At 40.0% G+C, this 25,503-nt stretch overlaps 1 protein-coding gene and 1 non-coding gene across 18 annotated transcripts in view; both read left to right on the top strand.

The window, feature by feature from the left end:
• Positions 1–25,503, top strand: part of ERC1 (ELKS/RAB6-interacting/CAST family member 1) — a 270,621-nt gene that overhangs the window by 10,644 nt on the left and 234,474 nt on the right. For 16 of the 17 annotated variants that reach the window (XM_043881904.1, XM_043881901.1, XM_043881894.1 and 13 more), the window contains exon 2: positions 11,537–12,361. In XM_043881904.1, the coding sequence (XP_043737839.1) occupies positions 11,693–12,361 (669 nt within the window). In that variant the 5' untranslated portion in view covers positions 11,537–11,692. Of the gene's footprint in view, positions 1–5,199; positions 5,222–11,536; positions 12,362–25,503 lie in introns of those variants that run through there. The other variant, XM_043881896.1, reaches the window with a different exon arrangement.
• LOC122680934 lies at positions 14,709–14,815 on the top strand. The gene has a single exon (XR_006336843.1). It is a non-coding gene; the product is annotated as a U6 spliceosomal RNA (small nuclear RNA).

Raw genomic sequence — 25,503 nt, 5'->3', positions numbered from 1 at the left:
CCTTAGTTTCCTCATCTAGAAATGGAATAATACAGTCTCTGCCTAAAAGGTTTCTTGGGAGTTTTAAAGGTAGCCTTCATGGCAGGTATTACCTATGTATAGCGCTGCGTCTCCCCACTTCTTAGTTGACGTTTCTTGTGGAATGTGATCATGTGCTCAGTCGTGTCTGACTCTGTGACCCCCATGGACTGCAGCCCGTCAGGCTCCTCTGTTTAATACTTTATTCTTTATCTGTTTGAAACTTCATTCTTTTTTTAGGGAAAAAAACATTTTCATTATGCACATTGTTATGAGCTGAATCCCAATTTCTGAAGCTTTAAATTATGAAGAAAAGTATATCTTAAAGGAAATATACTTATTATTCACATGGATGAATGCTCATTATGGTCTACACTCTATGTTAAATGCTTTATATGATGCTGTGAAAGGTTTTTTTTTTTCCCTGTAATGTGCGATGTAACATGATATTTCTTTTGTAAAGTTTCACTTAAGTAGAGTTTGTAATAGAAAATCTGTTTTCATTCTGGAACTTTGGAATGTATCATGGTCTCATTCTTTTTCTTAGTTATTCCAGGAGCCACTGTATTCTGCTTGAATCTTTTTGGATATTTTTAAAATTATGATTTGATTGTATTCTGGGCTAAATCTATAGAGTCTCTAATTCTACATATGGGTATAAACATGTAAAAAATTATGATGAAAAAATCCCCACGTCATTCATGGTATTTAGAGAGGCATGGTAATGAGAGGAGAAAAATGGACTCTACTGGGTCAAAGAGGAAGGAACTGTGATTTTTTTTAACGGCTCTGCAGATTACTTCCTCTGGTCTGTCCCTCTGCTCCCAGCTTGCACATTATATCTGGCAGTGTACCATTTCTCGAGTGTGTTGGATAAGATGACAAACATTTTTACAGTACCCCCGTGTACTGCAGACCTAGTGTCTGCTGGAAAGTCTTGCTGTCTTTTTCATATCATGTCCTGTGTACTTCCTTACATCTGATGTTAGGCATCTGTATCTGTGTTGTAAATAATGAAACATTTTAATGACGCATTTCGGGCTAGCAGATAGGTTTGCTGTTACGTGCCAACCGCATTTTGTGGTGGCAGCTGGAAGTGCTGTATGGGATGGGTTTTTGAGCCCAGATCCCAAAGGAAGAAATGCTCACCCTAAATGACAGTGGCCTTTCCCTTTCGTTTCTGTTTAAATATTTTGAACATTTTTTTCCTTTTAAAAAAGCCCTATATGCCCATTTGGAAACATCTGACAACTGTTAAGAAGAAAGCGAACAGATTGCCTACCATTCTTTGGGATGAGCTTATGTGTATGCAGTTGACCCTTGAACCAATGGGGGTGGATATGAGGGGCTCTGACCCTCCCTGCAGTCGAAAATCTGTGTATAACTTATAGCTGGTCCTCTGTAACAGGGGTTGCTCCATGTCCACAGATTCAGCCATCTGGGTATTGTGTAATACTGTAGGATTTACCGTTGAAAAAAAAATCCATGTATAATTGGATGCGTGAGGTTCAAACCTGTTGAGTTCATGGATAAACTGTATTTGCAAAATGGAGAGTATATGTGCAAATGTATGTTCACTTTTATTTACTGTATTATAAACATTTTTCATGAGACATTGGTTATAAATGTGTTTTGTAGATGGCATGTAATCATAAAGATTTCACTTAAACATTTCCCAATTGAACAAGTACTAATAAAGTTGGTATATCATAATGTAGTGTTTTTTCCTACATTTTGGATCATTTAAGTATATAGGATTTCCTGGTTTTGGAATTACTGGATCAAAGGATGAATGTTTTTAAGACACTTAACCATTTTCAAACTTATTGCTTCCCAAATGCTCTTTATTTTTTTGAGGATGAAAGCAAGCACTTAGAATACAAATACTTTTATTATTTTAAGGAAGAAAATAAAACATTGGATACTTACAGTTTTTCACCTAAACTTTTAAATTTATGAAATGTTTCTTTTCAGACATACAAAAAAGATTGAGTTGTCTAATAAATACCTGTGTACTCACCACCTAGTTTAATATATAATTATATAGTTAAAAACTTTGTGTTTAGTTCTCCCTGGTTATAAATGTGTTTTTACCAACAGTGATGTGACTGTTTAACCTTATCCCATAACACAGGTCTATATCCAGACCTTTTGGGCCAGAATTCAGAATTTCTTAGGTTTCAGAAAGGTGATCGGCTGCGTCTACTATGTATTATCTAACTTTCCAAGCAAGGTCAGGGGGCACCCTCCAGTTCCTTCATCAAACACATTAGTATTTCGATATCAGTTCAGGTGTGATTTTTGTCATGAAATTACTTAAAGAATTTGGTGGTTTTCAAAGGTTTTTAGAATTGAGACACATGGTCGTGAACATGTGTGTCTCTCCAATATACTTGTTCAGTGTGATTGGTCTGGTAGCATTTGTTGAACTCATCGTAACGTAGTATGAGATGTGCTATAAAATGGAAAGTAACTGCTGTCTAAACCGTTTAGTATTTTAGGATTTGTAGAAATCAAATAGCAGTGAGGACTGGAGTCACTGGGGAAGGCTACACAACCTAGAACTTGGCTCTTTTGAACTAAGTAAGTAGTTCAGGTCGCTCACTTAAGTAGAGAACAGCCATGATTAATAACACTGTGTTTACTCCAAGTGTCTGCTTGACAAGATATTTGTCATGGTGAGAGCTTTGATAGACCTTACAATTAGCTTAACTGATTGATAAGAATTATTAAAAGCCATCATTAAGTTGACCGTAGCTGAGTCACTCAACCTTCTCACCCTTCCATAAAAAAGAGTGAAGTGACACCTGTGACGGATGTGGTGATGGCTGCCGTTAGCAAGGGTCCTCTCTTCCCATCCGTGTGTGATCACAACATGCCCGGCCTCACAGGTCTGTAATTTTTGGTCTCCAGGAGGATCAGATCAAGATCATACAGCCTGATGTCTGGTGTTAGCAGAACTGTTAGGCCCCATGCCGGGGGTGGAAGCAGAGACATCTGTGCTTCTTTAACTTGTGGGTCTGTCTTTAACCTCTTACTCACCGCAGAGACCTTGTCAGCTTAGGGCCTAGCCCATTAATTACCATATTATAGTGTTGAATGGTCGAGGGCCTTATTGAAGCCCTTAGTTGTGGTGAGACTGTGAGTAAAAGTAATATATGCTCTCTGTTAAAACAATTGAAAAAGAAAAGAAAAAGAAATGCATGTGTACAAGGGAAAGAGTGGCTCTATTTGACCTTTGAGAAATAGCTCCTTGCCATCCAAATCATTGCTGTATATATGCGAACATACATGTCTCCTTTTGTCTGCTGTTGGGATTGTATTTTACAATTCTTCTGTAACATGATCCCTACCCCACACTTCACAATACATCATAGATGTCTTTATAGAAATTGTCAAATATAGAGATTTACTTATATGTTTGTTTGGTTTTTTTTCCACAGCAGTATTTTATAGTGTGGAAATAGGATTATCTATCTAACCAGTCTCTTGGTGGTGGAAATTTAAGTTCTCTCTTCTTGATGGTACAAAATAATACAGTAATTGAATATCATTGCACTTGTATCCTTAAACTTGTAAAATATGTTTTGCAGAGAATAACTTTAAAAGCAACACTTCTAGGTCAGAGGGTATGCACATTTAAAATTTGATAGATTCCACCAAATTGTACTTGAATTGGATTTTAAAATTTTGGTCTATTGTTAGTCTTTTAATAGAGGGCTTAATATAGCAGCACATTTCTAGTCCCTAGTGACATTTTTAACCCTTGAACAAAATGAACAGAATCTTAAAAGTTGCAGAGGAGGAATAAATTAGTTTGGGATTAACATATACACAATACTATGTATAAAATAAATAATCAACAAGGACCAACTGTATAGTACAGGAACTCTACTCAATATTTTGTAATAACCTGGAAGGGAAAAGAATCTGAAAAAGAGTATGTGTAACTGAATCACTGTGCTGTACATGAAACTAACACAACATTGTAAATCAACTATACATCATTTTAAAAAATGTTGAAATGTCTTTAAAATGTCTTTTAAAATACTCATTTTCTGATAGTTGATGCTACTTAGTAATAGTGTGACTCATCACAGCAGGTTGGAATAGTAATTTTAGGATTTGGGTCAGAATTCCATATGTAAAGCTTTAACTAGCCAACGGGCGCTGTGTTTTCTAGTTCCCCTTATAAATATCTGCTAGCATGTGTGTGTCAGCCTTTCCAGCTGTCATTAACTGGAAGTAGGTTACTGTGTTGTGTTAGAGGGTTTTCTGCCCTCCTTTGATTTATGAGTACTTGGTGCTCCGCTGGGGACTCAGAATGTGGAGCGCTGTTACTATCCTTTAATCTGCAAGGAGAGGGTGAGGGCGGCTGTGATGCCCACACTGTTTGCAGGAAGAGTGAGCGTGGAAGGCTAGGACACGACCGTCGTGTGTGTTAGTGTGTTTTACTTTCAGGCCCCTGGTTGGACTCCAGGATTCTCAGTGGGTATGTATTTGTATGTGGGCCGGAGCCGGGCTTGGAGGGTAGGTGTTCTTTATCAGCATGTATATAGATTTTTGAACCAATGCTTTTCTTGTAGGGAGAAATGATCCTGGAATTTTCCAGTATTCTTCTCTTTATGGTTTTCCTGACCTAGATGACAAGCTTCGTGGTGTGAATATATAGGAGTGGCCAGGTCTGAACTCCATTTTGTTGCTGCTGTTTTAAGAACTCACAGAAACATAGTAGTGACTATGAGAAGTAGGATTTAAAATGTTAAGAAAAATCTTCGATGACAAAGAATCGACCTCTTGTGCCTTCCATGTTCTGCTTTGTCTCAGCAGCATTTATTCCCCTCATTCCTTTTGGGGTATCAGAGTGGATTATTCTATCACTGCTGCTTTATGGCCATCTATATATTCTGGTTAAGGGAGAGAAAAAGCAGTTTTCTTCTTGGCAGTTAAGGTGGACGTTTTTTAGAAGGAACTGTACGAAAGAGCTACGGGAGTAAATCTCAAATCCTGCCCCCCATGTGTAGAAGGGTTTTTAGAATAGAAATGAGTTATTAAAACCAATGAAAGTTGTAAAACTTTTATAATTACAGAAGCAGGGTACCACATTTTTTATTCTGATTTAACCTTTAGTTGCCGTTTGCTTGATTGAGAGATCTCATAGGATATGAAGACCCAGCATAGCCCCAAAATAAATAAATAAAAGGTGAGTTCATTGTTTTAAAAATTAAGTTCATTCTTTCAGATGTTTGATGTTTGTGATTTTCAGGGCATAATATGAGAGGACAAAAATATATCACAGTGCACACAGAGAAGAAGGTTGTCAGTTTATGGAATTTGGTTAAAATTAAAAATGAAGTTTGTTAATATGAAGGAAATGACAAGTTTTCTTTACAGTTGTCTTAATTGCTTTTATTTGCCGTTTCCATAAATTCATTTCAAGGTTACCACTACCTCCTGAATGTATAAGAACTATCTTAATGAATTTACTAGAATTTAGGTTAACTTGTGGAGTTAGCAGACACTTTTGCTGTCTTGTTTTAGGCACGTTGCTGGGTTTTGAAGATAAGACTCCTTTGCCTGTAAGGAAAGTAGTTAATTAACTGAAACACAGTAAATGTATTGTTTTAAAAGTCCCTGGTACTTTAAGAGGGGCGCCTAAATTAGACCGGGGTTAAGGGTTTGTGTAGGATTGTGATGACTAAGCTTACTTTGGAAGAATGAGTTGCAAGAGGCTAGTTGATGGGGAAGAAGCAGCTCATGGAAACAAAAGAGAGGATGGTATTTCAAGAAATCGCAGGTACCTGAGCATGGTTGTTACACGGAAAAGGAGAGTGGTTAAGAAGTGACCCATCTTTAGAGAGGCAGGCAGGGCCCAGATCGTGAAACGTTTTGTCTGCAGTGCCAAGGAGTTTAGATTCTTATTTTGGGATGCCATTGCAGGAAGTATGTAGGTGTGTGTGATTATGTCATATTTAAATTTTAGAGCAGTGGTTCCTAGTTTTTTTTTTGTTCCAGCATCTGTTTGCACTCATAAATTATGCAGACTCTAAATAGCTTTTTTTATGTGGGCTGTATCCATTACTGTCTACCATATTAGACAGTAAAACTGAGAAAATTTAAAAGCATAGGACTACACATTCCATTAGCCGTCATGTAGCCTCTGGAAAACAAACACTACTATACCTTTGTGAGAATGCACAATGGAAAAGCAAGTAATGTGTGAAAATAGTTCTGCACGCACGCATCTCCTGTTTGGGCCCCTCTGTGTCACCCTGTGGGCTTGGGGGGAGCAGGGAGGCTGACTCGCTTGGGAAATCATCGCGTTAGAGGACCATTCTGGCAGTGGTGTACAGCAAGCACTTTCAGTTGTGATCCAACGTGCACATGTGTGTTCATGCACACCCCAAACAAGTTTCAGGAAACAATACTGTCTGTGTTAGTTATCTCTTAGGTAAAAAGTTATCTAAAAACTTAGCTGGATTAAGAAAATACACGTCATCTCACAGTTTTTGGAGAAGGAAATGGCACCCCACTCCAGTATTTTTCCTGGGAAATCCTATGGACAGAGGAGCCTGGTGGCTACACAAAAGAGTAGGCTCCAACTTAGCGACTAAACAACAACACAGTTTTTATGAGGAGCACAGCTGGGTGGTCCTGGCTTAAGGTGTTTGGTGAGGTTGCCGTCGTCTGAAGGCTTGACTGGAGTCAGAGGGTCCCTTTCCAGGCCTGCTCACGTGGCTGTTGGTGCTCTCTGTAGGGGAGCTGGAATACCCTTACAGCGTGGTGGCTAACTCCCCCCAGAGCCAGAGATCCAAGAAAGGGACCAAGACAGAAGCCGCTGTGTCTTTATGAGTACATTTTGGAAGTGATACATTGTCAGAAGCAAATCCTTTAAGACTGGTGGTACACAGAGGAATTTTGCCTCCCCTCTTGAAGGGAGGAGTAGCAGATGATTTAGGCAGGTACCTTAAAACACCACGGGGTACTTGTCAGGAGGGCGTGTCCTCCACGGGTCTCTTCTTCCCTGCATGCCCTGAGTGCAAGGCCCTGACTGTCTTCATCTGGGCCATTGCTAGACGATCATTCTGGCAGTGGTTTACAGCAAGCGCTTTAAATTGTGATCCACAATGGTTCATGTGTGTTCCTGTCTGTGCACGCCTGAAACAAAAGTTTCAGGAAACAATACCATGTTAGTTATCTCTTATAAAGTTATCTAAAAACTTACTGGATTCAGAAAAAGCATGTCTCAGCATCGTGTTTGCAGCAAGCCACCTTGAGGGGTGAGGTAATGCCTCCCACTGGGAGAGATCAGGCTTGCTTCCTGCTTACTGTCCGGGGGCGGGCTCCCTGAACTCGGTGTTCCTCTGCAGACCCACTGCATGCGTAGTGTCTGCCCAGGCCCCGCGGTGCCACCTTGTGGGACCTCGAGTGGGTGGGTAAGATGCTCAAAGTGCTGGCTGTGCTGTGAGTAACAAAGTTCTTCCTCTCTGACCTGGGAGGCTCATGTGTGCTGTCTGATGAGCAGTGAGGAGGTGTGAAGTAACCACAGCAGATACGGGTTAGGGAGCTAACAACATGTTGGATAGGAAGCCAGCTGAGGGGCTTGGAGAACTCTGGGGCCAGTTTATCATGAGCTCAAACTGAACAGCTGCACGTGTGTTGTTTTTTTTTTTTTTTTCCCCAGCAGCAGTCAGGAAGCCAGGTAGGTAGTCAGAGAAGGTGTTTCTTTGGATTAATTCAGGGCAGGGGAGTTTGGAACGTGAAAGTATTTTTTTCAAGCTTTTGTGGTATAATTTATGTGCAATACCCTGAACACATTTAAAGTGTGCAGTTTGAATTTTGACCTGTGTACCCCTGGGAAGGCTCACTCCAGTCAAGATAGTGAACATTTTTGTCACCACAGAAGTTTCCTTCTATCCCTCCTTGATCCCTGATCCGTCTTCATGATCCATTGCTCAACCCCCAGCCCCAGGCACATACTGATTCGCTTTCTGTCCTAATAGATTGCTTCTGGAATTTTATATAAATGGGATCATATGGCTTACTTTTTTTTTTTTTTTTGGTCACTTTTTTTTTTTAATGTGTGTGTCAGTTGTTTGTTAAAAAGTACAAGGATTATTATCTTGTGGTTGTGGATCTGGCATATTTTTAAAAGAAATTTGAATTTTTTAAACACTGTCTTCCCTGAAGCTCATATTAGAAAGCCAGGATGAAGCCTTTGGATAGAGCTAGTGGGTTTTCTTCTTTTGTGGTGTTACTAGAAATGAACACGATTCTAATAGTAACAAAGACTCCACGTGCAAATGCCGTTTTGGGTCTGAAAGTGGCTTGAAACTCTGGAGTGCACCTGCTCACGTTGAACACTCGACGTGGATTTGTGCTCCTGATCTCAGCCTCTTTAGTGTGATTTAGTTACTCGACTACAGGACAATAGAGTTTTGCAGCAAAGCACAGCTGGGAATTTTTTTCTTGAGCATGACAACTTCAGAGTTCTGGTGGCACGATTCCTGAGACTGAATTACTGCTCTTTATTTTGTTAGTTTTCCTGACTCTGTTCTTCTACCCACCATCTTTTAAAAAAGACTTTCTCCTTAATAGAGGGATACGTATGATTATTTAAGCATTATACCCGAGAATACCTAAGGTATGCCTTAAATTTTAGGTTTAGCGTCCTAGATTAGCAGGACACACTGCCTTGAAACTGGACAGTTGAGATGAGCAGATGATGGCAGATAAGCACAGTGTAATAGTTGGGAGCTCCCAGGGCTCTGGAATTAGATGCCCTAAATTCAGATCTTGGCCCTACCTCTTAAAAGCTGTGTAGCTTTAGATGAGTCACTCAACACCCATAGGCATCACCATCTTCATCTGTAAAATGGAGATGATGGTAACACCTGTGTTGTAGGAGGCTTCCCCGGTGGCTCAGTGATAAAGAATCCGCCTGCAAACGCAGGAGGTGTGGGTTCAGTCCCTGTGTCGGGAAGATCTGGAGAAGGAAATGAAAACCTACTCCAGTGTTCTTGCCTGGGAAATCCCATGGACAGAGGAGCCTGGCATGCTGCAGTCCATGGGGGTGCAAAGAGTCAGACACGACTTAGTGACTAATCAACAACAGCGAGGGGGCTTATAAATATTAAATCTTATAAAATTCTTAGCACAGTGCCTGACATATGGTAAACATTTACTGTACGTCAGCTTTTGTTATCATTTAAGGGGCTCTGGGTAATGAGTAGCTCTCTTGTTTTAAGCAATATTCAGATTACTTTAAAGAGAAAAAACTTTGCAAACCTCTTTGATCTTGAAGATGAATTTGCTTGAGCAGTAGTATGTAGATTACTGCTTGTTACCTACCTTACAGTCCAGATTGTTGCTTCCTGAGCTAGATTCCTCCTGGGAAGGAATTTCCTAACATTACTAGCAGAGTATTGCAGTGTCTGAACTTGGTGTCCTGTTGCTATTTCTGAGACAAGACTGTGTGTTTCCTGTCCTGCTTATTGTTACCTCAGGGCTGTCTTTACTGGATCACCAAAGTGGAGATGGGATTGCCAGTGTATTCACATTTCTGAAGATCTTTAACTCGTTTGAGTTTGGCTGGACTATATAGACACTTTAAAATCTTATTTTTGACCATGTGATTTACTTGGATTGTATTTTCAGTTGCTTATTAAAATATTATTTAATATGTTGAAGTCTGTTACTTGATTTAAGCCAGTTCTTTGATAGAAAGCTATTAGGAAATGACAGAGATCTAGTTTAGATCTGTATTGTTTTATGTTTGAGAGAAGTGTACAATAGATGGCTATGCTATGTGTGTTTAAATTTTGTCTTAATTACTATACTTTAGAATTTGAACATATTTTCCTATTAAAAAATTCAAGTATTTGTGCATTATGGGTATAAAGCTTTACAAGTGAAGCTAAGAGCCTCCACAGACATTTCCCCCCAACCCTTTGAATTTCCCCTTGCCTCTAACCACTGATGTTCAGATTTGGCATTTCACATGTAGGTATTTTGTATATATTTTGTATACAAATCTTTATACATATGCTAGATTTTTTTTCCACCAAGAGTTTGGGTTTTCTTTTCATTTTTGGTATACTTTGTCATTTTGACATAATTGAATGTATTAGTTGTTTTTCTTTATGTATTTTTGCCTTTTGTTTCTTAATTAAGAATCCCTACCTTTACTCAGATTCACAGGGATTCCTGTAAGTTTTCTTCTAGTACTTTTAATAGTTTAAAATTTTCTATCTTTAAAGTACATAGAATTTATTTCTGTGTACTGTGTGAAGTAAAGATGTAACTTATTTTTTTTTTTTTCAGGCACCAGTTGTTCAAACTCCATTTATTGAATGATTTATCCTTTCCTTACTGTTTTGAAATGTTACTTTTAGCATGTACTGTACTTTCATGTATAATTTAGATTCTATTCTTGGGCCAGTTCTGTACAGTTTTAATCACTATAGCTTTAAAAGGCTTCGAGTCCTTATGAGAAATCCCAGGGTTCAGATGTGGTTTTGGAGTCCAGGTTTTTTCTCCACAATGTCCAGTGGGCGTTATGCAGTGTCGTGTAATCATGTTGTTTTCTCAGTGAAGTGTATGAATAATTACACTAGGTGAGGTACCTATAAATGATAAGTGACCTCATATAAGATCATGCCAGATATTGCTCCTAAATGAGTTAAAGAGGGGAAAAAAATTATTTTCAGAGTTTAAAAAATTTTTGCATTGTAAAGAAAGGATCATGGACCTATAGTGTATCAACATCTTGCCATTTAGGGGACATCTTCCTTTGTTCTTCTGTTTCAGATTGTTTTGGTGGTGGTTGTGCCTTACTCTCCCATTTGAATTATAGAGTTTGTCAGGTTATGTGAGGAATCCTGCAGGGATTTTCATTGACTTGAAAGGAGGAGTTGGAGAAGAAACGACACCTCGGCAGTGTTTGTCTTCTCATCTGTGAACATGGATAACTTTCCTTTTGTTCAGGAAAGTTTTAGAGTTTTTCCAAAAATTTCTTGCACATTTTTGTTAGATTTATGTCAGAGCATTTTTATGGTTTTGCTGCTATTGTGAATGGAATTTAAAAATTGTGTTTTCTAAAAAAAAAACAAAACTGTGTTTTCTAACTTTTATTGCTAATGGACAGTAAAGTCTCGATATTTATATATTGATCTGTGCGTAAGTAGTTTGTTGAGTCCTGTCTTTGTCAGTTGATGACCTTGGATTTTCCAGTTAGAAAACGATATGTTGAAACATTGAGTTTTATCTTCTTTTTGCCAGTCTTTATGCCCCTTATTTCATTTCCTTTTCCATTTGCTTGGTGTGGTTTCGGTGTTCCGTTCTGAGACGTGTTGGATGTTTTAGGAATGGTGCTTACTGAGAAGTAAGTTGTGCTGTGAACAGACGCACCCGTCAGCAGATGATAAAAGGGGAAATCCTCAAGTGGGGGCAGTGAAAGTGTCTTCGAGGGGAGATGTTTCCTCCTGCAAGAGCTAACGTGCAGTACCTTCCATTACAGATAATGGCATGAGCTGTTCCTTCAGGGTTGGACAGCGAGGACCTGATACTTCCGATGAGCCTTAAGCCGACTTAGAGCCACAGCGCAGCCTCCCAGAGTTCTGTGTTTTGCTTCCTGCTGCACACCTTTCCCGGCCCCTGAACTCATCTTGCAGCCATGTATGGAAGTGCCCGCTCAGTGGGGAAGGTGGAACCGAGCACCCAGAGCCCGGGGCGGTCCCCTCGACTTCCACGTTCCCCTCGCCTGGGTCATCGGCGAACCAATAGCACCGGAGGGAGTTCTGGAAGCAGTGTTGGAGGAGGCGGCGGGAAGACCCTCTCCATGGAGAACATCCAGTCCCTCAATGCTGCCTATGCCACTTCCGGCCCCATGTACCTAAGTGACCACGAGAACGTGGGTTCAGAGACACCCAAGAGCACCATGACCCTCGGCCGATCTGGGGGCCGTCTGCCTTATGGCGTGCGGATGACCGCTATGGGCAGTAGCCCCAACATAGCGAGCAGTGGGGTCGCCAGCGACACCATAGCGTTTGGGGAGCACCACCTGCCTCCAGTGAGCATGGCCTCCACTGTTCCTCACTCCCTCCGTCAGGCCAGAGACAACACCATCATGGATCTGCAGACGCAGCTCAAGGAGGTGCTAAGGGAAAATGACCTTTTACGGAAGGACGTGGAGGTCAAGGAGAGCAAGTTAAGTTCCTCAATGAACAGCATCAAGACCTTCTGGAGCCCGGAGCTGAAGAAGGAGCGAGCCCTGAGGAAGGATGAAGCTTCCAAAATCACCGTCTGGAAGGAGCAGTACAGAGTCGTGCAGGAGGAGAACCAGGTTAGTGCGCATGTGTTCTGGTATAAATGAATCAGAGTTCATGCAAATGAAACGATTTTTCTCTTCTTGGTTCATTTATTTTCATTTTTCCTGTTTTTCTTAGCACTATATTTTGCACCCCCATTCTTGGCCTTTTCCAGACTGGTTCTGTGCCTTAACTTTTTTCTGGTTACCATGTCTGCTTGCTCATCATTCTTTCTCATTTTGCTTCTCTTTCTCTTCCTGTCTTTTCTATCAGCACATATTTTCTTTTTTCCGTTCTTGTGAGGATGTACTTTTGCCACATGCTCTAAGATTTACCGTGTGTGTGCATGCTTATTACTCCATCATGTCTGACTCTTTGTGACCCCATGAGTCTGCCAGGCCCTCTGTCCGTAGGGATTCTATAGGCCGGAATACTGGAGTGGGTTACCATGCCCTCCTCCAGGATATCTTCCCTACCCAGGGATCAAACCCAGGTCTCCTGTATGGCAGGTGGATTCTTTACCATCTGAGCCACGAGGGTAGCCCAAGAATACTGGAGTGTGTAGCCTATCCCTTCTCCCGGGGACCTTCCTGACCCAAGAATCAAACAGGTCTCCTGCATTGCAGGCAGATTCTTTACCAGCTGGGCTACCAGGAAAGCCCAAGATTTACCATAGCAAATGTTTAAAAAAAAAAGTGAAAGTCGCTCAGTGTGTCCGACTCTTTATGACCCCATGGACTATACAGTCCATGGAATTCTCCAGGCCAGAATACTGGAGTGAGTAGCTGTTCCCTTCTCCAGGGGATCTTCCCAATCCAGGGATCAAATCCAGGTCTCCCACATTGCAGGTGGATTCTTTACCAGCTGAGCCACAGAAAGTCAGTCTTAATAAAACCACCACAAGGCAAATCTGTGTTGACAGTACTGGAGGACGGAAATTAATTTTAAAAGTTGATGATGTAAATGTTTGTTAAGTACCAACACGGAGTAGCAGTTCTTTCTGTTGACATTTATAAGAAAGTTTAACTTCTGAATCTTTTTTAAAGAAAGATTCTTTAATTAGTCAAATTTGAGGATTTTAGGTGGAAGAAAGACAGCTTGGTGTGATTGGTTATGTATGAGATATAAATTACACTTTGATAGAAGTTGAAGTTAAATTGATATTATTGAATTTATCACTGAGTTAACTAGCCATCAATATACCTTTCTGTTGGTGCTGAAAATATGCCCATCACCAAGATGGTTTTTATCATTAACCAACCTGAAAAAGTCCATATTTACGAGGAAAAAAATTATCAGCTTCTTTATTTTCCAATAATTCAGGCAGCTAATTATGCCTGTATTTAAAAGCTGTGTGGATAAAAAGCAAATAACAGTAACCTTTTTAATTATCAAGCTACATTCAAAGGGAAAATATTCAAGTCTTTCGAAATGACTATGGTGGGAACTTAGCACTCGAGTCCAGTGGACGTGAAACAGTCCACAGGGCTCTGGTGCCAAAAATACCATATGCGCTGAAGGAGGGTGAACACTGCCTTATCTGGATTCCGCCCCTTGCCCTAATTAAACACCCGTGTTGGCAGGAACAGATTCTTCCTGCACCCACTATAATTACCACACAATCCTAAAATTGTATAACTTTGCTCCAAAAAACGAAGGGTGCAATTTTAAAGTAAAGTGAAACACAGCAATGAGATATAGAGAATTGAGAATGCTAATGAATAGATTACAGTGAGCCAGTCTGGGCCCTAATTAAACTCTGCATTCATCACACCCTCTGCAGCCCTCAGAGGTCGGAGATTTCCACTTTACAAAGAAGATTGGTTTAATAGGATTTACAGTAATTAAACAAATTTCCCCATTTCAGTTTGAGATTGGGGATTTAGATACATTCTCGATGTTTGATCTGATTGGACCACAGAGATCTTGGTCTAGAATCCTATCAAATGGAAAAAACACATTGCTTAGAATTGCCTGATGTGTACAGTTCATTATTATGAAGTCCTTTTAGAAGATTGGTTCAAAAATGTATATCCAGTTGTTGCTATGTTTCATACTCCTCTTGTTACTGAACTTTCAAGTACTGGTGATTGGAGAAATGGAACAATATATGTTTTCACAGGAGAAGTCTTTTCTTTTTCTTAAATTGAGAATGGGGAAGGGTTTTGGTGTGTTTATTTGATGGAGAATAAAATAAAAATCCAGCTGTGAGCTTGGCTGAACTACAAAACTAAGACTTTGGATGATTTATATTTTTTAATTTTGTTCTAATCAGTATCTAATAAGATATTGTCATACTCCTTTTTTGCTTATAATGCCTTCCTTGTAATATTCCTGCATACTGAGTTGAGTTGGAAGTTTATTTTAAAAATAATTGTTTTAGTGCTCGCTTCGGCAGCACATATACTAAAATTGGAACGATACAGAGAAGATTAGCATGGCCCCTGCGCAAGGATGACACGCAAATTCGTGAAGCGTTCCATATTTTTAAAAAAAAGAAAAAAAAAAAAAGAAGAAAGAAAAAAAATAATTGTTTTAAATCACTTTCATTGGCATTTTGTGTGATCAGAGTAATTTTTAAAAAATTACAATGTAGCAGGTGAGTTTAATGTTTTGTTCTGTGTATTTTTTTGCTTTTGGAGTTTGATTTTATTTGTGTAGACAGCAAGAGAAACTTACTATCTGTAAATCTTTGCTTTGTCATTTGTTCTCACTCTTTGGACCCTGGTGACTATTAGCATTTTAATAATTTTAGGTTCTGCCTTGATTTTTCACATGGGGAAAGCCATTATTTGAATTTAAATCAGTTTTTCCATGAGGTTGCTAATTGTTTCCCTGTCATTTAAAGTCTGATTTGAAAATATGGGATCTCTGTCTTGGACTGTTTGTTTAACTTTTCTTTCTGCTCATCCTGTTGTAACATAGAGATGAATTATGAATGATTTTTCAGAGTACTGTGGATAGATCTGTATTACAGTCTATTTTTTCAGATAGATTTGATCTTTTCTGGTGTTCCAGAAATGAGATGTGTTAGAGGCACTGTGTGGGATGCCCTGAGAAAATTAAATGTAAGATAGATATGCTCCTTTTGGGGAATTAACAATCCTTTTGGGAAGCGGAATTTGTCCAGCTTATAGATATAGAAGCTACCCATCCACTGGACTTTGTCTTGTGCAAAGATACATGAATGGGATGGCAAATTGGTTTCTTGTAGAGCTGGTAAATTTGCTTACCTGGGTTGTAGTGGACTGTTATGAAAAACGATCCAGTGAATCTAATAAAAAAAAAAGTATGTACAAATGCCTGATAAGGCTTATCTGTGAGGAAATAGAATTTGCTGGAGGACTGCAGTCTCTCTTTCCCTTTCTCTGTTACAGTTCACAGTGCAGTGTCATGGGGATTTCATCTCAGTGATGGAATTGGTTTTACGTGTCTGCTTATTTACACAGTCTTTGCAGGTGGCAGCTTAAATACTAGTTGGGAAACCCATTTTTTATTCTTTTGTGCCAAAGAAACCAGAAAATGCACTGAGTTGTTGATCAAGAACACTACTGTTGATCAAGGGAGGTCATAGTTCCATTTTACTTTGATATCATGCCACGGGTCCTCTATTTGCCTGTAAGAGTATTGGAGGGGCCCAGAGACCCTGCTTTCTAACAAGTGATGGGGGTCGGGGGGAACTCTTAAGAGACTTGTGACATTTTACTTATGCTCTGTGTTTTCAACAGGCAGCTGTGAGGAAGGAAGTTTTTTTTCCCCCAGCCTTTCTTTCTTTTTTGGCATTTTTTTGGAAGGTCAGTACTGGAAAAATGAGTGCAAATATGAAGGTTTTAGGTTCTGGCTTCGTGGAGGAATGTATTTTCTCCCAGAGCTATATCCATTTGATGGATGAGTCAGCTTCACAGAACAGTGCTTGACCACCGCTGGTCCTGGTTCCTGGGAGGCCAGATTGCCGCTGACAGTGGTGTCGGCGCGCTGGGTCTTTCAGCTCTGCAGGGTGACTCCTCCTACCCTCTGTTGCTGCTCCCTGCCTCGCTCCCTGCCTCGCTCCCTGCCTCTCTGCCTTTGTGACAACTTTATTGAGGTAAAATTTAATTGATCCTTTAAAAGTATATAACTTCTTTCTTTCTTAATATGGCTTATTCAGAGAAGAATTTGAGGAAAGGAACAGAAAGTTGCCCTAGGGAGGGAGGGAGGAAAGTTGCCCTAGAACATAACCAAAAAATTGTTTAGGAGCAGCCTTTATTGCTGATCAGCAGAGAGGACTGAAGGCAGGCAGGCAGGCAGGCAGGAAGAGCGAGTGAGTTTGCAGCAGAAAGTCTGGAGTTATTTGGGTTATAGGACTGGAGAAGAAGGTGCACATCCATGAGATGTTTTCAAAGAAATCTTTGAATATAGATGATGAGGCAAGAGAGGACTCTTTGAGAGTCCCTTGGACTGCAAGGAGATCAAACCAGTCAATCCTAAAGGAAATAAACCCTGAACATTCACTGGAAGGACTGATGCTGAAGCGCCAATCCTTTGGCCACCTGATGCACTGAACCAACTCCTTGGGAAAAACCCTGATGCTGGGAAAGATTGAGGGCAAGAGGAGGAGGAGGCAACAGAGGATGAGATGGTTGGGTGGCATCACTGACTCAGTGGACATGAGTTTGAGCAAACTCCAGGAGATGGTGAAGGGGACAGGGAAGCCTGACATGCTGCGTGCAGTCCATGGAGTCACAAAGTCAGACACAACTTAGCAACTGAACAACAACAGTGAGCCATGAGAGAAGACTAGGATGCACTTAGTGATGTGACTTAGGAATCACTTAGTGACTTAGGAATCACTAGTGAAGATTTTTGATTGAAACTGTGATTTTTAAATTTGTTCACTCTGTGGGAGCTTTTTAATATCCATAACCCTAACTAAATAAAGGAGGACTTAACGTCTTCAAGAATCACTGCATACTTTAAAAACTGTCTTGTAAGCAGTGCTTGCACGTTATAATTTGTTGCTCAGAAAAAGAGAGCAGATCATCAAGAATTCCTTGACAGTGGGAATCTATATTCCTATTGCTTAACTATTAGAAGGCAGTGTAAAATTCTGGAAGAGAGAGAGCTCAACTTTAAAGACTAAGAATATTGCCAGGCAGTGCATATGAAGCCATCCTCATGGAGAAGTTTGTATAACTTTCTATTACCTACTTTGTGCTTGAGGCATACCCATTAAGCTTAAGATGGGGAACTGCTGTTGAGTACAGAGCCCAGGATATGTGCTTTTTCTGCGGAAGTTCCATGGTGTATCTGTAGACCTGTTGTTTTGTGTGTTTCATCTTGACTTGGTTTTTAAATTCTCTGAATGGTAAAAAAGAGAAAATACATACTTTTATTTTCTGATACTGCCAGCATAAGATATGAAGAGAGGTTGTTGCCCACCAGTTTATCATACTTCGGATAAGGTTAATCTCTTAAGTTTTCCTCCATGCTGTAAAATTCTGTGATCAAGAAGAGATATGTGTCTGTAACTCAGGTATACTCATTGTTAAAAAATATCAATAACGGTACATTGTTGTTGATCTGTTTGAGGTAAAGAGTTTTGGACAGGTATTTATATATGTGTTATTCTCTGTGCACTAGTATCATTCCTGTTGTTCATCTGAGATAGTGGTATTAAAATGAAAGCAAAATTGCTTTGATTAGCTGTTCACAGATAAATCTTTGTTTAAGCATAGTATTTAAAATTTTTTATTACACAGCTGCACTATTTACATTATCAATATCCTATAGTATTCACTCTATTTCAAAGGACAGCATTCTTTGGGAGCTATGTGAAAACTTGTGTAGGATATAAAATCTACTGAGAAAGTAGAAGAATATGTTCAGAAAATGTTCCCAGTTTCAATTCTCTTTCGTAGATTTGATAATCTGAGTAATTAGTAACGTATTGTTGCCACATGGCTCATCATGGGCACAGGAACTTAGAATAGGTGCCAAGTTCCTAAGAGAGAAGCATACTTTAACGAGCTCCAGTCTTCTCTGTCTTGTGATTTCATGAAGTGTATTTCTTATTTCTCTGTGTAAACATGCTGCCCATGGTACAGAGCATTTTCAAGAAATGAGGCAGGCAGAAGATAATCTGTTTAAGTTGTATTGGATGGATTCCTGAATTTCTCTTGGCGTTTTTGGTGACAGGTGCTTGTTTTCAAGAGTAGCACGTTGGTTCTCAGTTGTTCGAAAGTCATGGGCACATTGGCTGTCAGCATAGTTTCGAGGCAGAAGGCATTTTTTAGATTTAGGGTAGAGAGGGCCTGGGATTGCTAGGTACCCTGCGATGCTTAAGGCAGTCCTGCTCTGAAAAAGTCTCCCTCATTGCAGGTGGTTTTCAAACATCTCACCCAGAAATGTGTGTAGATGAGAAATCTGTTTTTAATGACCTGAACCCATTTCTAACTACACAAGTGTGTGTAAATACATTAGCATTTTTGGAATAACTTCATTATACACTGAACTTTCCAGCATCAGAACTACTGTGTAAGTTGATGGCAGATAGTACTTTTTTTTTTTCTTTTACAGTAAATGTGATGTTTGCTGTTAATTAAAAAAAAAAAATTTACTTTGTTTTGTTTGGAACTTGACGTAGAGTTTTGTCATTTTAGAAAATGACTTCAGCATTGCATTGTTGACCAGGATGTCCGCCAGACAGTCTCTCTGTGCATGTGCCCGTGTCTTTTGGTGTGGCCATGTCTCAGCATTTCACCTGTTAACATACATGTTAGTTTCTTATAAAACTTTTCTTTTTTCTTTCACAGAGCATTATATTAATTTTTTGGATTGCCTATGAGAGTAGGCTTATTATCTATGAATTTTATTTTGAGATAATAAAGGACACATTACAAAATATTTGTTAGAAGAAGGGGGACGGGTGGCATTGGGTCTGATGAGCTTGAGAGTTGCTGGTGTAGTGGATAGGATACCTGTTCTAGAAAAGGAGACTTCTGTGTTCTCATTTCTGTCCTGGCTCTGCCAGTCAGTAAGTAGCTGTGTGACCGTGGGTTCATTGTGTAATCTTTTGGGGCCCGTTTTCTCATCTGTGATCCCCGGAGGGTTGGACATGGTGGTCTCTAGGGATTCTTTCTTTCTTGTACAGGTATCTGACTTGTTTTGACCAGTTTTCCTAATGGAATTCTCTTCAAGAATCTCTTCATTTTGATTTTAATGCCCTAGTTCGAGTTTGACTCACATAACTGAGTTAGGCTTTTCTGGGAATGAGAAGTACTTGACAGTAGATCTCCTTTTCAAAACCAGTGCTTGTATATAAAGTGCAAAGAGTTTTCATGGAGTTTCATCAGTTGTCACAGGGAGAAAGGCTTTTATGATTGTTGTGATAATTAAATGAGATTAAAGGAAATAATATGTATAAAATTATGGATAAGGCTAAATGGCACAGTAGGTATTTGTTGTTGACTGGCTAAGTTGTGTCTGCCTCTTTGTGATCCTACGGACTGTAGCCTGCCAGGCTTCTCTATCCATGGGATTCTCCAGGTAAGATTACTGGAGTGAGTTGCCATTTCCTTCTCCAGGGAATCTTCCCAACCCAGGGGTCGAACCTGCATCTCTTCCTTGGCAGGCAGATTCTTTACCACTGAGCCACCTGGGAAACCCCGTAATAGGTATACAGAGCAATAAATGTTACTTAGAATCAAGTCAAATATTTCTTAACTTCAGAGAATACTGTAGAACATTTTTGAAGTGTGGCATGTATCTTACAGTCTGCTGCAAGGAGGGAAGTGGTAGCCTGGGACCTGTACAGTGTTGCTAGAAAGTGGGTCACAATAGATAAGAAGTCTCCTTTGGATAACTCATCACAACCGATGTAACCTTAATATTCCTGAAGGAGTTACCAGAAACGTTGAATAGGGTAATTAGCTCTCAGGATTTTCAGTTACAGTCTTATCCATTATTTAAGATTTTTATTTCCACAGTGACTCATCCGTGAATTATAGAGTGCTTTCCCAAAAGGAATGTAATATTGCTGGAAATAATTTTTTTTTACCACTCTATTTTCTCTCTGTGGTAAGGAGTTTCTGGCTGGTTAGTTGGACCTAAAACCCTCTGTAAATAATTTAAACTATGTGCCTTTGTATGAAGAAGACTTAACCATTACGAAACGATGGAGAATTCTTGAGAATGGGCCACATAGAATGTTTATATTTACTCATTGTGTTTATTTAAAACTATTTCTGTGCTGTCACCTTTCTTCTAGCTGAAATTTTTATGTAACTATGTCACGAAAAAGTGCTCTTTGCTTACATTATCTCTGTTGTTACCTCACTGACATAAAAAATGTCACATTGCATCTGATGTTCTCTTTGGTTTCTGGGTGTCATCTGTTGTACCTTTAAAAGTAGTGTAGTAGGTTTGTCAGTGAAAATGAAGTCTTACAGTGACACTGTTGTCAAATACGTCTCTGAGTATTTCTAGAAACCCGGTGAACATGTTAATAATAACTGCTTTTGTAGAGCATTTGGGCTTCCCTGGTGGCTCAGCTGTAAAGAATCTGCCTGCCAATGCAGGAGATGAGGGTTCGGTCCCTGGGTTGGGAAGATCCTCTGGAGGAGGAAATGGCAACCCATTCCAGTAGTCTTGCCAGGGAAATCCCATGGACCAAGGAGCCTGGAGGGCTGTATAGTTCATGGCTTCACAAAAGAGTTGGAGATGATTTAGCGACTAAACAAATAGAGCATTTACAAATACCATACTAGCTTCTTTTGTATGTTATTTCTAATTCTGTCAGCCCTTCTCTAGGGAAGTGATACCGTGCTCATTGATAGGTGAGGAAACTAAAAATCAGGAAAGTACTCTGTTCACATCTCACATCTGGGAAGTGACATAGCTTCATCTCTCTGGTTACAAAGCCCAGTAAAATGTCGTAGTGGCATTTTCAACTAAGAACAGCTGAGTGAAATCCAAATACTCATTTAAAATATTTATTGAAAAATTAACACGTGTGCAGTCATTTATTAAATGTGAAAGTAAAAGTGTTAGTTGCTCAGTCATGTCCGACTCTTTGAGACCTCATAGACTGTAGCCCACCAGGCTCCTCTGTCCCTAGACTTTTCCAGGCAAGGATACTGGAATGAGTTGCCATTTCCTACTCCAGGGGATTTTCCTGACCAAGGGATCGTGCCTGGGTCTCCCACGCTGCAGGCAGACCCTTTTCTGTTTGAGCCACCAGGGAAGCCCATTAAATGTGAAAAACTACATTAAAATTCCTGTCTGTTTTAGTTGGAGGAGGAAATACAAGAATGGACGTCAGTAGAGGATCTGAAGGCTCTGGGAAGGAGTTAACATTAAGAGAAGGGACCGAGGAGAGAGACACAGGTGGCCAGCTTAGCAGATGCTGAAGATTGACTTGATTAGCTTACATATCAGCAGGTGCCAGTGATACCAATCACTACTCTTGCTTCAACTAGGCAGAAAGCTTTAGGTTAACAATTCCTAGACTTGGGTCTCATACACCAGTAAAATAAGAAATGAACAACAGCTACCCTCCCTGCAAAAACGTGGGAAGGGGGCAGACTTGGCTTGGGATTGTCAAATAAAGACAATTAAAAAAACTTAAATGACCCGATACTCTTAGCATCATTTTATAAGATGAAAAACATTGTGAAACCAAAGGAGTTGAAATTGCGTCATCACAAAGCAGAGGACAGTCCTCCCCAAGAAAATACAGCTTGTAAGTTTACCGTGATGACTTTATGAAGGATTGGTGGAAACCTGGTAATGGATGTGCATTTAAAAGGCACTGATTTACACCAGGAGTTTCATATCACAGCCTGTGGGCCAAATCTTGCCCACAGGATTCTTATATCCCCTGCAAGCCGAGAATGGTTTTTACATTTTTAAGTGATTGAAATAAAAAAAAAATCAAAAGAAGAGTGATGTTTTGTTAATGTGAAAAATTACATGAAATCTAAACCTCAGTGTTCATAAACAAAGATTGATGGGCACACAGCCGTGCTTATTTATTTGCCTGTTGTCTCCGGCCACTTTCCCACTACAGCGGTGTAGCTGAGTAGTTTTAAACAGAGCCCATGTGTTCTGGTAAACGTGAGGTATTTCATCTCGCCATTCACAGGGAAAGTTTGCCAACATCTGGTCTACATAGCAGGATAAGTAGTGATAACTTGCAGCTACTGCCACTCAAAGTAGTAATAGTTGTGTGGTGTTTGCTAAAAGCAGGCCCTGTTTTATGTGCTCTGCCAGCATTATCATCATAACAACCTTTTGGAGGTAGCTACTGTTATCTGTCTATCTATTTATGCCGGTTCTTAGTTGCCGCACCTGACCAGAGATCGAACCCTAGCACCCTGCATTGGGAGCTCGGACCACCAGAGAAGTCCCTGGTACTGTTATCTTTATTTTACTGATGTGGAAACAAAGAGGCTTAGAAGGAACACTGAACTCGGCCAAGGTCACACAGCTGTAGAGTGTCAAAGGCAGGATTCAAGCCCAGGTATGCTCCACGTCTATGCTCCTTCCTGCTAAACTAGGTGGTCACAAAAAAGAAGCAAACGGCACTTCAGGACACTGGATGCATGCTTCACATTTACTTTAATTTTTTCAGGAACAGAGGGGAGTAACCTTGTGCTGTAGCTGATCAAACGTTATCAATGAGGAGCAGAGTGAAGTCAACACTGATGGCTTCATTATTCATGAACTTTTTGGTTTGACTCAGTAGATTTTTTCCATAGGTTTGTTGATTGAGATGATCTACTTAGCTGACATCCTACTTAATGAACTTTTGAGCAAGTGAAGGTCATTTCTGGACCATATTGTCCAATTTTTGGTATAATTAGAATAATAACTATTAACGTGGAGAGTAACTATGTTCTTCATCATCATAAATATTTGTTATTTTGTTCTTGAGAGAAGGTATACCCCCCAAGCCACTGATTATATTAAAAGATAAACTTTTGTTGACATATGCAGATATATTCTAATTAAAAACTAGTGATATTCTTTAATTATTTATTTATTTGGCTGTGCTGGGTCTTAGTTGTGGTATGAGAACTCTTAGTTGTGTAGTGACTTTTTAAAAATAGAATAAATATGGCTTTGCAAGCCAAAGTCTGGGAAAAAATTGAATCCACCAGCAGGTGGATATTTAGGTGAATCTATTCTAGAGGAAGTAACTATTTTCCTTTTAGGTAAGAAGGTCTGAAGGGAGGAAGTGAATTTTGAAGAGTCACTTGAATGAGGAAAGGAATATTAACAAGCAAGGGACTAGACTGGAGTTAGTGTGACCAGTTGTAATTTCACAAATACTGTATTATATTCAAAAGCAGCATTCTGTCATGCATCATGCTCAGTAGTGTCTGACTCTTCTGTGACCCTGTGGACTGTAGCCCACCAGGCTTCTCTGTCCATGGGATTCTCCAGGTAAGAATACTGGAGAGGATTGCCATTTCCTCCTCCAGGGGATCTTCCTGATCCATGGATTGAACCTGAGTCTCCTGTGGCTTCTGCTTTGCAGGTGGACTCTAAGTGAGTTGAGATCTAGTGGCTACACTTAAGTTAAATGTCACCTGTATTTCGAGATTTTAAGATGATGGTAACACACTCAGTGTTGTGATCCCCTGCAGCCTAGAAACCTCCTGTGTCCAAGATCAATTTTAGTGGGCTTTCGGACCATAGGGAAGATAGGCCTGACACTTGAATAAGGTCATTTTTCCAAATCTTTTAAATTGCCCAGTGATACAACTGGTGTTCCAAAGTAGGGATCCTGGTGCTCTGCAGGGCTTGGGGTGTGACTGGGGTCTTCAGAGGGGGTTAGGTGGTGGGTGGGGCAGTCGTGAAGGTTGATCTTTGACTTGGGGTTGACTTTTACTCTCATATTTGGAAATTTGCTTTCTTTTTTCATTTTGGGCCAATGTTTATTGGCTAGAACTATAATGCAAATAAAACTTCCAGTCACTTTTATACTGGGGGACATTGAATTTGTCCAAGTGTTGACTTGTTCCTGATGTTTGGGTGTGGGTGGTTTCTCTCTACTGTGTTGTTGCTCTTCCTCATAACAAGGCAAGTGTTCCAGTGTTGGTGGGTTTTCTTCCTCTTAGCCATTCCATACATGAAGTGAAAGTGAAAGTCGCTCAGTCGTGTCTGACTGTGACCACACGGACTATGCAGTCCATGGAATTCTCCAGTCCAGAATACTTGAGTGGGTAGCCTTTCCCTTCTTCAGGGGATCTTCCCAACCCAGGGATCGAACCCAGGTCTTCCGCATTGCAGATGGATTCCTTACCAGCTGAGCCACCAGGAAAGCTCAAAAATACCAGAATGGGTAGCCTATCCCTTCTCCAGCAGATCTTCCTGACCCGGGAATCAAACCGGGGTCTCCTGCATTGCAGGCAGATTCTTTACCAACTGAGCTATGGGGGGAAGCCCTTATTAGACCATCCATAATTTGACACTAATCATTTTGAAAACTGTTGCTTATTACACGAGTTAGCTGGAATTGGAGTCTAAAACTCAACGCTGCCCAGGTTGGGTTGGAATGTTTCAGTCCTTGAGAGCTGCCACCACCTCTTTTTCTTGTGACAGATGGCTTCCCCTCCTGGTTGTAATCCACTGCTGACTTTTTTTTTCAAAGAATGAATGCCATGTGTTCCCCATGTTGGCTATGATTTTTTTTTCCTGCCCACTCATTGGTTTCAGAGGAACTTGAAATTGGATGTACTTGCTCTTGGCATTTATGGCAGGAAGTAGATACAACTGTGACTCTCTCTGCCAAGTGTTCATTTGTTAGAAGCATTGTAGCTTCCTAAAATTAAACATCATTTCTTTGTCCTATCAAGAGTTAAATGAGCTTTATTACTTTAAGAATATGCTTTTCATTTGATGTTGTATAGTAAATATTTTTTGTGGCTAACTTATTAATCAGATTTTAAAGTCTAAATTTCACATACTCAAAAGATTTATAGTATATGAGACTGCAGTCTGTTTGTCCAGGCTATTGAATGACTAGATCTAGTTGTACTGAGTATAATGAGCATAAACATGAAATGGATTTGTATCACAGACACTCCAAAAACAGTGGAAATTGTTTGTGAGTATGGTATCGAACTTTGAACTTCTGTTTAAAGACACTTTGTGGTCCACGTGGACAGTCCTGTCTGGTTGTTTTAACCTTCCT

This window comes from Cervus elaphus, chromosome 22, assembly GCF_910594005.1.
Source record: "Cervus elaphus chromosome 22, mCerEla1.1, whole genome shotgun sequence".
NCBI lineage: Eukaryota > Metazoa > Chordata > Mammalia > Artiodactyla > Cervidae > Cervus > Cervus elaphus.
The sequence above is the reverse complement of the archived record's forward strand: the minus strand, read 5'-3'. Positions and strand labels throughout refer to the sequence as shown.